This window comes from Etheostoma spectabile, chromosome 22 (genome assembly GCF_008692095.1).
Source record: "Etheostoma spectabile isolate EspeVRDwgs_2016 chromosome 22, UIUC_Espe_1.0, whole genome shotgun sequence".
NCBI lineage: Eukaryota > Metazoa > Chordata > Actinopteri > Perciformes > Percidae > Etheostoma > Etheostoma spectabile.
Window position 1 is genome coordinate 17,194,558 of NC_045754.1, and position 13,353 is coordinate 17,207,910.

At 40.4% G+C, this 13,353-nt stretch overlaps 1 protein-coding gene across 1 annotated transcript in view; it reads left to right on the top strand.

Annotated features, from left to right (window-relative positions):
- Positions 1-13,353, top strand: part of ofcc1 (orofacial cleft 1 candidate 1) — an 81,081-nt gene that overhangs the window by 48,318 nt on the left and 19,410 nt on the right. The window contains exons 17-18 of the mRNA XM_032504400.1: positions 3,084-3,247; positions 8,553-8,712. Coding sequence (XP_032360291.1) covers positions 3,084-3,247; positions 8,553-8,712 — 324 coding nt within the window. The remainder of the gene's footprint in view (positions 1-3,083; positions 3,248-8,552; positions 8,713-13,353) is intronic.

The window sequence follows — 13,353 nt, forward strand, 5'->3', positions numbered from 1 at the left end:
AGTGGCTTGGATTTTGTCAGTGAAAAAGACTGAAATGGTTTGGACTGTGCACAGTTGACAAGAGGTGATATGTTAGTTAAATGTAATTGTAACATTGTAACTTTCATTTTTGTACTTTTTACTAAGACATGAATCCAAACCCTTGTTAGATTTATGTAGGATTTTTGAAATACGTCAGCAATCTAAGATATAGAGTGAGAGGAACACAGCTGACTATGTGAAACTCAGTCCTTGAGCCATCATATGAGCCATTGTTTGAGCTTCCCCATATTGCAAATGTCCAGTCTTATAACAGTTATGGATTTAAGTAAGTAAGTAAGTAAGTAAGATTTATTTATATAGCACCTTTCACAGATAAAAATCACAAAGTGCTTCACAGTAAAATGAGTACAATATAATGCAATAGACACTTAAAAACAAATGGAAAACATAAAACAAAAACATAAAAAACCCCACGTCACTAAAAGCCTGTTTGAACAGCAGCGTCTTGAGTTGCGTTTTAAAAGAATCAAAAGAATTATACACCGTAAAAATGTTGGCAATGCATTCACAGCCGAGGTGCCACTGCTTGGAATGAACGATCCCTCTGGATTTAAAATGAGTGTGGGGAACAACTAACAATCTCGACCTGATGACCTCAGACTCGGATCGGAGTATGAAGTGAATCAACTCAGAGATGTAGTAGTAAGGAAATGACCATGCAGGGCTCTAAAAGTAAGAACCAGGATTTTAAATTGAATTCTATACTGGACTGGTAACCAGTGAAGTGCTGCTAAAACAGGTGTGATGTGTGCTCTTTTCTTAATGTGAGTTAAAAGCCTTGCAGCAGAGTTCTGAACAGCCTGGAGACGGTAAAGCTCCTTCTTGCTCAAACAAGTAAAAAGACTGTTACAGTAATCTAAGCGAGAGGAAATAAAAGCATGAATGATCATCTCTAACTCACCATTTGACACCAGTGCTCTTAATTTGGATATATTCCTTAGTTGGAAGAAACAGTTTCTGACTAATTGCTTTGAGTGGTACTCTAAGGACATCGCTGAATCAAAAACAACACCTAAGCTCCTGAGCCTCGGCTGGACAGACGAGCCTAAGTCAGCAATGTGTTGTTTAATAAGAGGGATTTTACTCTCAGGGGCAATAATCAGCGTTTCTGTTTTATCTGAGTTCAGAAGTAGGAAGTTGTCACATAACCACTGTTTAATACTAGTCAAGCAGTTAGTTAAGGAAGACAATTTTGGAACTCAGTTTCTTGAAAGAGCGTAAAGTTGAATATCATCCGCATACAGATGGTTGATTGTCAGAAATGACTAATTATCTGTCCTAGAGGGAGGATATCAAGAGGAACAGGATGGTCCTAAGACAGAACCCTGAGGTACCCCACATGACAACCCTGCAGTTTAAGATGATCTGGTTTACAAAAACACTAAAACTTCTACCAGAAAGATAGGATGAAAACCATTTTAAAACTGATCCAGACATCCAACCAGATCACGAAGTCATTTATCATAATATTATGATCAACAGAGTCAAAAGCAGATGAAAGGTCCAAGAGAACCAGAACTGTGAATTCTTTAGAATCAGCTGACATCAGAATATCACTAGAAACTTTAAGTAGTGCAGTTTCTGTGGAATGCTTTTTACGAAAACCAGACTGGAATTTGTCAAACAGCTCGTTGTTCTCTAAGAAAAGGGTTAGTTGTTCTGCTACAACTTTTTCTAGAATTTTTGACATGAATGGAAGTTTGGATATCGGCCTGTAGCTCTTTGTAAAGGATCCAGGCTGGGCTTTTTAAGTACAGGCTTAACAACAGCATGTTTAAAAAAACAAGGAACAACACCAGTTAAAAGTGAGGTATTGAGCATTTCCACAATACTAGGGCCAATAGAATCAAATGCTTGTACAAATAGCACAGTAGGGAGAACATCCATAGGACAAGACGTGGGTTTCAATGTATGTAGCAGAGAAGTGATGTCCTGTAATGTCACAGGTTTAAAAAACGAGCAAGAATGAGCAGAAGACAAATCACATGTAAAGTTCTGAGTAAGTGATGGTGGGATGTTTGTCCTAACATCTCTGATCTTACTTACAAAGAAATGGAGAAATTCATTACAGTCTGATTTAGTGGACACAGTTGCTTGAGGGGCAGAAGGAGAAACTTTTGCATTTATAGTGTCAAACAAGATTTTAGGATTTTGCTTATTCGAGGATATAAGCTGAGAAAAGAAGCGAGTTCTCGCATTTCTTAGCATCTCATGTAAGGTAGCCATTAGTTCTCTCAGATGCAGCCTATGAACCTCGAGTTTAGAAGATTTCCATAGACGTTCAACTTTTCTACAATTTCTCCTAAAACTCTGGATAGTTTCATCAACCCAAGGACAGGGTTTTTTATGGGAGACGATGTTTAATTTCACTGGTGCCACTATATCTAAAAGTGCTAAGCACTGATTATTAAAAGACTGGATAAAAACATCAACATCACTGCCTCCCATCAGTGAACAAGGATCAAACAAGGCAGAGAACCTCTCAACAGCATCATGGTGAATAATTCGCCTTTGAGCCCTATTTCCCAGGGGCAGAGGTTCCAGAGGAAAGTTAATGTCAAAGAACACACAGCTATGATCACTCACATGAACATCTTCTACCCGAGCATTTACTATATCAAGACCAAGAGAGAAGACAAGGTCTAGGGTATGACCCTTAATGTGTGTAGGTCCTGTAACATGCTGAGTAAAATTAAAAGAGTCAGTGAGGGATAAGAGATCCGTAGCTGTGTTACACGCAAATCATCAATGTGCAGGTTAAAGTCCCCAATAATTAGGACCCTCTCCAGTTTGATGATCGATGATAAAAAGTCAGTAAAATCTGTAAGAAAAACACCAGCCGGGCCTGGAGGACGGTAAATTAACACACAATACAATGTGTTAAAAACACCAACTTTGAGCATCTGAGATTCAAAAGAGGAAAAACTTTCAGAGTTTATAGCTCTACATGTGAATCTGTCACGATGCACAACAGCAAGCCCACCACCACGGCGTGCCATTTGTCTTGTCTTCTTGTTTTCTTTCAATCTCTGTCTCCTCAGCGTCTCGCCTACAGCCCAGACACACCGGTGGGCGATGCAGCCAAGCTTTACTGGCACTTCTATCGATTTGACCAATCAGGTGCAGCGGGAGTGACCATCACTCTCTTCCTGTATGCGGTCCTCTTCCTGCTCTCCTTCACCATCCTCTTCATTTACATGCTCAGGTGAGACGATGACCTGACTTCCTATAACATAGTCCATGTTTGTTTCCGACATGTTGACCAATTACCATGAACGTGAATGAGTCTCTTGCATCAGTTGGGTGCAACCTGAAAACTTAAGAAACATTACCAATGGCAGAAAGTTTCACCAAATCAAGAATACAATAACAATATGTTGATATATGTCACCAACTATTTTGATAATCGATTAGTCGGTTTGAGTGAATCTTTACAAAAGTAAAAGATTATTTTATTCCAGTTTCTTAAATGTTAATATATTCTAGTTTCTTATCTCCCCTGTGACAGTAAACTGAATATCTTTAAAGTTTTGGACAAAACAAGACATTTGAGGACGTCATCTTGGGCATTTGGGAAACACTGATTTACATTTTATAGACAAAACGACAAATCAATTAATCAAGAAATATTCAACAGATTAATCGACTAAAAATAAGTTAGTTGCAGCTCTACAATAAGCAATTCAAGACTTCAAAGTGACAGTTGACATGAAAATAAACACAGGTAACTCTGATATTATCTGTGCAGATTTTTTTTATCCCAGAGATGAAGTTAATACATTTTTGAAAAATGTTACACATTTCTAAGTAGGCTGCTACAAGGGTGTACTGTTCAAAATATTTTGACTGTGTACTTTTTTATACCTTGCTAATACCTTCAAATGTGCCGTTAAGTCTAAAATATAAAAGAGCACTATTTTCAGGCCCAAAATGAGTTGTCCTGGTCTTGGTGTCACCGTATATAACAAGAAAAATACTATCTATGAGCCAATCTTAAAAATGAAATCCACCCAATGCTGAGACCGCAGCATCCACAACAATGTTGCTAGACGCTTGTCTCACACTCCAGACATTACTTCACAGCACAGCGGACTGGCTAATGTTAGATGCAGGCTATGTTGTCATAAAAGCCCATGCTCACACGGAACTCTGTATCCAACTGACCTGTTTGGCTTAGAATTACAGTAGGAACCTCTAAAACCAAAACAACATCGCCGTCCTCTCCACCCAACGGAGAGACACACTTCCTCAGCTTAGAATTACGGTAGGAACCGCTAAAAACAACACTACCTTGGCGTCCTCTTTACTAGACAGAAGGCTTAGAAAAACGGAAACAGTGGCTAAACACATTGCAAACTTACGGTCCTCTCTTCCTGATTTACAGCCCCCCTCCCTTGGCTAAAAATAGCTCACCGTTGCCGACTACAGCCGCTGAACAGGCTACACGTTGTAAACATACTGTGGTCCGCTTGCCTGGTCCTCCGGTAACGTTAGCAATTAGCAGAAACACAAACAGAAATTCCGTCACGGAACGGGGGTCAGTTTTAAATTTATTACAGTACATTTTGGACCTTTAAGCTCTGTGTCTGACCTTCCTGGCGTCTGAAAAAGCATCACACACACAGCTCTAGCTGGGAATTATCATTTGGGTATTTTTGAAATTGACGGAGCCTTAAGGGGCAGTCTGCCAATGAAGAGGAAGACCCGTGAAACACTCTGGCCCACACCATCTACTTTTCTCAAGCACCCGTTCAGAAATAACTCTAAACCCTCCACCCCCACAGCTTTGTGCCATGTTCCACCCCATCCACGATTTCTTTCTCTCCTCTGTCCACAGAAAAGCACAAAAAAATAGGAAATGAAAACAAATGTTGATCTAATCCATTTTGATTTTATAGTCGCATGGAATTACTTATGCTGTTATGCATCAACCTCATACATCCTCACACACACACACACACATTGAGTTGCCAGACACAAAAGCAGAAATACACACACGCACCACACAGTTGCCTTTTTTTGAGCACACCATACTCGGCAATTGGTTGGAAAATTGAAAGCGTTTCTAATGCAAAAGTTAGATGTGTTTTGATTCAGCGTGAACATATAGCCCCCTTACAATATCCGATTAGACTGAATGTTTTGCATGGTTAGTATCACTGCAGGTTTCATACATATTGAAAGGGACTGCATATACATCAATCTTGCTGCACTATGTGTTCCACTCATGTCTTGCAGATTGAGGTCACTCATGCTGAAGCATTTACTTGCTAGGTTTGTAACATGTTTTAGCACCTCAGACTGGTTTATCACATTTTGTATACCAAGTCTTCATGTCCTCCACAGAGGAGAACAACTGTTGAGTCAAAAATTGCCTTTTTTGCATCGTTTTAGAAAATTACAGGAGGCTGGCACTGCATTGCAATGGGAAGGCAGTATTAAAGACCCACCGCCAAACCACTGATTTCAAATATCCAGCCTCAAAGATGACTGTTGCACTTTTTAAATAAAAGAAGAATATCGTTTTTTGCAGCATAGAAGTAAAAAAAAAAGTAAAAGGGCGGGTGATAAATTACTGAATAATGTAACTCAGTATTCATCAAAGGTGTGTTCTCCCACCCTCATATAATACCAAATTCCATTAAAGGCTCAAAATGTAAGAAGTCCTTATTGAATTAATCAGTTTGAGATTGGCGGCTGAGGAGAGGGTGCCATCTAATTTCAGTAAGCGGGACGCTTATCGGGCTCCAGCTAAATGGACAATATTAAAACAGCAGCCCGGAATAATGACTTCTGCCACTCAACCGCCAAACGGGTTTGTATTGAATGTAGGCCACAAGGCTGAAGCAAGGCTGATAATTTTATGGGTTACAGATTCCTATTGGCTGCAAGGAAGGGGCTCTGACACAGAGCGTGACCTATTTCTAAAAAAATGCCTGGGGCTATATGTATAGATAGAATGGACTGTTATCCTTTTTTAATTACATTTTAGGCAGCCTTTATTCACTGGCTGCAAATATACACATCAGTAATGTGTTTTACATCTCTGTCCTTTTTTAATTCTCCACTAAAGAAAGTGATGTTACATTGATATCGCTGCAGTGACATTCACATGAGTAAAAGATTTAAAAAAACAACTTAATTTGCATTCCCTTACACCGTCGCTGTGTTTCTCAAGTTTGCACGTGTACATATATATACAGCATACAATTTAAGCAGGACAAGGGTGAAGTAGGACTCCATAACCATAGCCAAATCACTCATTGATCACCTCGTCGCTGATTGGCTGTCAAATCTTGTAAAATGGATGTGTAATGGAATTGGGCGGAAGTACACTCTTCTGTTGTTTTGCCATAATAGAGTAATACACAATTTCAACACTTAATCCCAGAGTGTCAAAAACCAACACTTGGTCAGCTGCTTTTGGCGTTATTTACTGTAGCAAAAAGTCTCCTTTAGGAAAATGGAAAATGGCACCAAATGGCTGCGTCTGACTGACGCAGCCATTTGGTGCCATTTTCCAGTGGGCATGGTTGGGACTCTACAATCATTTTATTTTCAATTTATTTATTTATAGTAGAGTAGGACTAGACCACACTCTATAATTTACAAGGACCCAACAGTTCTAGTAGTTCCCTCCAGAGCAAGCAACAGTGTGACAGTGGTGAGGAAAAACTCCCTTTAAAGTAGAAATCTTGGTCGGACCTAAGCTCTTGGTAGGTGGTGTGTGACGACCGGTTGGGGTTGAGATGAATAGCGGCAATAACAGTCACAGTAAAAGATAATGCAATAGTAACTAAAAAATTGTAATTTGTAGTAGTCCAAGGCAATGCAGGGCACAGCCCGGCATTGCAAGGAACACTGTTGGCATCACTCTATTGACGGTCTGGGTCAGGACCTATTCTGCATCATTTTTCAATGTGCAGGTTAAAGCTTTAGCACGTAACCTTTGGATATTAACAAACGTCACATACATTCAAGCCATTGCCAAATGAGTTGCTACAAAGCTAATTAAGACTAACTAGAACTGGACACCAACACAGCTCTCTTGTGTGGTTCCGATCCCCCTCTCAAACCTACCTCCTTTTGCGGATTTTAGGTCTTTCGTACTACTTGCTACAGTTGTCGCTCTTAAGACTACATCATCTTACAGCGCCGCAGTCGAGCTGCTGTTATGCCCGGTGATTCTCATGAAGACGCTAAATGGGGATTTTTTGCGTCTGTATCTGATGCTGAGAGATACTGACCAAGCATCAGTAGTTGACGAGTTGGGAATGCAAAAAATGTATTGCAAAGTCCAAGATAGAAATCAGTGCATAATTATTTCAGATTGAATGCAGTTAATGAACATAGGCTTCATCTTGGACATGTCATCATGAATGTTCCGTTAAAATGTGTTGTATAAGTTAACCCTCGTCCTTAAGGTGATTCCTACACTAATGGAGAGCAGATAAGAGCCTTATAATCCAGGTCAAACCCCAGATATAAGTAACACATACTTATATTCAGGGCACTTCCAACACTGTGGAATGTTTTGAAGCATACAGATGCAAAGATGGTGAATTCCTCCAAGAGAGAGAGACCGCATAAATGAATGAGAAGCACAATTCAAGTGTAGGATGAAAATGAATGCATGCTATTCCTGTGTCTGAGGTCAAGATTCTACAAACACCCCTCTCCCAAGAGCGATAGGAATGATGCTGAGTTCAAAGCTCCGGCCCAGCTTCTTGTATAAATCCCTGTCTCCTTGATGTCGGTTTTATTTGAGAGTTGATTACCCTCTGACAGGCTAGAATCTCTATGGAAGGGCACAAGGTCTGCTGGTTTTGATGGTCAGCCAAGGCATTTGTTTACAGTCATGGTGATTTTTTTGGGGGGGGAGTTGGCTGCGTGCACCCTTGTGTGGCAAAAAAAAATATCTTCTTGGTAATGTGTGCTTATCTGGAGGTATGAATCAATATGTCTTATGTGCAAGAATGCTTTCTTGTGACTCAGGCCAGTATCTCCAGACACATCTGCAACCAGCACGTCCACTGCGTCTGCCATCTTTGAAGCCTGACATTAACACTGAAGAATATGTGACTCCCACACAGTTAGAGATGTACAACCACGCAGACACACAGCCAAGCGCAGACATCTCTACAACATGTGTTAACAAAGTGCTTCCCACTCACAGACCAATTTGTTTGATTCCTTTTGCTCTTTCATTGTGTTTGTATTGGTGTATTAGACGTTTACAGAGCGTCGCACTGCAAATATGCTTTGTGAAATCAATAGACGATTCATATGTTCTTCCAGCAAGTTGGGATCATTGTGATTTGACCTGTTCCATAAAAGCCAGCCAATATGAAAAAAAGAGGACATGATGCTATTTGGCACACAGCAAAGATGCGTGGTTTTCCTTGCTTTGCCATTTGACCCCCAATGAACTTCCCTGGGCAAAGACAGTGATTGAGGATGGCGTCCCACTTCCCCCCTCCTCACTTCTGCTCTCACACGACACCTTCCAGATTCCACAACGATGGTCGCATGCTGGACGTCTTTCAGCGGCTCACAGCCAGGGAGGGGACGTACTTCCTGCCTCAAGACCTGGAGCTGTCGAATCAGGAACTGAGCTACATTGTCAAGAAGGCGGAGCAGTGGAGAGGCTTCAATGGGGAGAGGCGTAAGGTAAGCAGCCTCTCATGTCTCTAGACAATGCTCTTCTCCTCAAACCCTTGGTGATTAACTGGGCTAATGGATGTTTTCTTAACGAGAGAGAATGAGCCAAAAGGTCACTGATACTGTATGTGAGATTGGTATGCGTAAAGGGGAGGAGTTACAGTTAGTTTTCTGTAACCCCCGCAAGGTTTCTGCCATGTTGCGGAAAGACTGGCTCGGGCAGCATGATACTGAAAAGGAACATTTAGCGGCAGCCATGATGGTATCACTTTGTTCATCAGTACCACGTTCAATTTGGTCAACTTAACGAAGATATTACGTCCGAGAGGATGTATAGAAGAGGCTCATTTTGTATCATTACATTTTCTTTAGTTACATTTCAGAAAGCTGAGAATTCATCTCAGAGGTCTTTAGCTTCATTCTAATTAGTACAAGATAATTACCAAAACAGAAACTCAGCTAGTGGGCTGCCTGATTAGTCTGTGGAAACCAATTTCCCGATTGTATTTCATAAAAGAAAGACTGCTCAATCAACATTCTGGGGTGCATGTGCATATATGCTACACTGGGGCGTTCTCTTAATGCAGACAACTTGGTGGACTGAGAAATGCAGGATTCCAGTTTGCATAGATGCATGTTCCCATGAAATTGCTACTGTTTGACAGCCGAGCGTAGGTCGATGGCGATGACACAGGGAAGGGCAGTGTATTAGCACCGAGCCTACAGCCGATGTAAAATCTTTGCATAGTGATTGAAAATGTGACTTGTTGAGATAAGGGAAATGGAACACAGCGATTTAACTGCAGCCCCTTTTAATTCATTCCCCAGGATTTGTTGGTGGCACACGTCGCTCGGTTTTCTCCATGTTCATTAACTCCCTTGCTCTTTGCTTGCACAAGTTCATAAGACTGTAAAGTTGTAAAATGGAACCAGAGACTTCAGTCGATCATGGTTTCTAGTGAAAGATGAACTGGCCGTTAAGAACTTATGCAGTATGTTTTCTTACAGTGGAAGTAAGCTTGACTAATCCAAAATATGTTTTGTGAGAGCCAAGGTAGTATAATAATAATAATAATATCAGCTGCCCTTGTGAAACCCCGCATTGACAAATTAGTCCACTCTTTGAAGGCCGCTCCCCACATTGTGAACGGAGACAATCCACATCTCAGCAAACACATTTAGAGACAGACGTTTTACAGACAGTTCACTGCTAAATACAGTTAATAAATACAGGAGTGTACTTTTTTTAAATTTGTCACACAAATTGGAATAATGATTGCAGATCATCAGTTGTTGTCTGTGTACAACAACTGTGCTTGCTGTGCCACAAGCTTTTTTGAACACCATTTTTTTGCCATCTTTGAAATCTTGATAATACTAGAATAGCAACCATGATTTTGAAAGAACATACTGTAGTATCACAAGCCGACCTCACTTCCTGTGCTTTGGCTTGAGAATCTAATCAAAACTGAGCTGAAAAAGACAAAAGACTTTTTGTTTACATTGATAGTACTTTAGCAGGGCCACATTTATCTTACATGAAACTGTCTTACAATTTAAAATGAAAGTCCATAACTTTACCTACTTAACCCTAACCCCTTTTTTACTCCTGTCTTGTGAGCTTTAATGAACTGCGAGCCTGGCTGCGAGAGGTGACTACACTGCTGCTAATGGGATGGTGATGGACCTGTTTATTGGCAGACAATTGAACCTCCCAATGTTTGGAGACTTTGAAAGAAATTACACCCCCAAAGTTTGTGATTAACAAAATGCTTCATTTAGCCGCTGATGGCCTCTTGCTGTGGTGGCACTGCTAAATCATCCTCGCATTACTGCATATCTCCCTCCACAGCAACAATTACAGCATACTTCATATTGTTCCTAATTTGCCGTTATTAAACTGATAAAATGCTAACACGTTAACACGTTCTCCGGCATGATGAAAATTTAGGGTTATTGCATTTTATGATTTTTACATTATTCAAGCGGGCCATTTTTCATCAAAATAAGATGGGCCTTGCCATTATTTCATAATTATTGTAACAATTTCTCCTGTGAAAAGGGTCACTTTCCTAACTCAGCAAAGACATACCCCTATTAGACTAATTTGCCTACATGCAAATTTTTGTCATTTTTCCCTCATTAACTATTTATCACACAGGAAAAAAATATATTCATGAAGGCGAGCAAAGGAGCAGCCCGACAGAGCTGAAGCTAATATTTTGCAACTCTAATGATTTTTTGCATCCTTAATTAGATAGAATAAGGTTGATATGATTAGGTCAGGATGTAGTGTTTTTCATTAAAAATACATTTCAGAAACTGTATTCCAAATGTGCCCTTGCAATTAAATAATGAATCCGATGCATTCCTTATCACGGACCCAATTAATATCAGAGGCAAGGGCGTAATTTTAATAACAGTGGGCCACGAGGCCTTCATTAGCAGAGTGAGAGAAAGGAGGGATGAGGAGAAGGAAAACAAGGTACCTACAGGAACAGCAGCAGTCTGATATTGAGCCAATTATTGAACAATATACTCTTAAAACAATAAAGTATGACATTTTAAACAAACCAGATCTGGGGCAGAAAGGAACTGCAAATACTTCTTGTTTGTTTTTAACCTCATTTGATACCAGTTGTATGTCAGCTGCTAGACAGGGCAACAGAAAATGAAAAATGATTTGGAGAAGTGAAAGTCTTTTAAGGTTAATGGAGTATTTATTAAGGTAGGTTATAACATGCAGCAGTCGTTTCAAAACTTCTTCTGTAGCAACCTATAGAGGTGTTTAAGCTGCATTGGATCACAGGCAATTTGTTGCTTGACTGTGCATCAGCCAGGAAACGTTAAGTAGAAACAAGTTAGAAATCTGTCACAGTTTGCGCTTTGCTTGGCCACTTTATACCTGATATTTCCGTGGCTCTTGTACCTTAACTGACAGCCCTGGTTACATAACCTGCACTACCAACTATAATGGCAAATAGCGCTGGTGGGACAAGCAGGCTATTCATTATTGTTACTCAAAAACATTGAACATACTCATCAGATGTACACAAGAAAACAGTTTCTCAATTTCACTGTGTATTATCAAGACTTTACTGTTTATACTAGGCAGGAACACAAGCAAGGGTAAAGTCACACTAAATGATAGATGATTACAATCAATTAAATTAAAACTACTTTTTTCCGGATGTGCTGTGTTGTAACTTAGAAGTCAGCTAAGATCTCTCTGACGCTGGATCTCCCTCCAGCACTGAAACAATAAAAAAAGAATCCACATTCAATAACCAACCTGCAAACGGCCTATTATTATCAAACTTGTAATTTTCACAAGGCGGTCATGAAACATAATCTAATTTTTACTTTCTCACCAATTAACTTTATATTATAGATTCCTCCATGCCATATGATCATATGAGTTGCTTCGAGGTTTAAATATGACTCCCAGGTGACGGTGTCAGCAGTGGAGCTTACTGGCTAAGCAAAGAGGGTGAATGAGTGGAGGATCTACCTGTGTGCTCTTTAATTTGATCTCAGGAAGGAAGGAAAAAGAATGACTTTCCATCAAAGATCATTAGCCTCAAGTGTTGTAAATAACAGCTGAGAGAGGGGGCATTAGCTCACCCACCAATCATGGCATTTTTCATTTTTTAAAGTCACACTTTTAATTCCCCACTTACATGTGTAGCAGATACACACCTTTTACTAGTTGATGTGCTGTTTTTCCTGTCTTGCTTTAACTAAAAATAGTTTGGCTAGGATATCCTACATTATGGGGACGTGGGGTTGTTTGGGTTGCCACTTGGTAGCTGTTCTTTATATACAACAGTAAATATTTAAAGTATTTGCATTCACAATACCTAGTGTTGGCTAAAAACCTGCAGAAGTTGATTGGCAACTGTCTCCCCTTGTACAGCATGCGCCCCATGTACTAAGGCTGAGTCCTAAGCAGGGGCCAGTGTTCGATTCCGACCCCCAGCCATTTGCTGCTTCTCACCCCCCCCATCCTGTTTATCTCCTGCTGCTGTTTATCTATCTTCTTCTACTATCTGAACAAGGCAGAAAAAGCCCCCAAACTATTAATTAAAAAAAGATAGTTTAGCATGGAGGATAAAAAAAACCTATGGAATAAAAAGTTGCCAGATTTGAATGCGAAACTGCAGTCGACACTACACATTAGTCAGGAAATGAAATCCAACAAACAAAAGTCTTCACTTTCCTTGGGCTTTAAGTGCTATCATGCTCTGAGCTAATACGTGTGCTAGCATGCTCCACACATCGTAGTGATTCTGTAATGAGCCCCATTAATTATGTAAAGGCAGTGATGCAGATGGACCTGATTAATTGTCTCCCGTCACCCCGTTGATTACTGTACCTGGAAGGGAGGTGTTAATTTCTGGGATACTTAAGCAGGTACGCAAACTGTTTTGTCAGAGCCACCGCTATGACAATGACAGAGTGGAACACCAGCTTCCCTGCTGCAAAAAGCTCTTTTTCCCTGTTAATTCACTATAAGGAAAGTTTCCCAGTGGTGGTGTCGGTGGTGACATTGTGATAATTGAAGGAGAGAGGGAGAGATTAAAAGAAGTCGGGAAGGAGGGATAGAGGAGAGAGAGATGGGGGGTGGGGGGGTGCGTGGTGGCCCGGAGA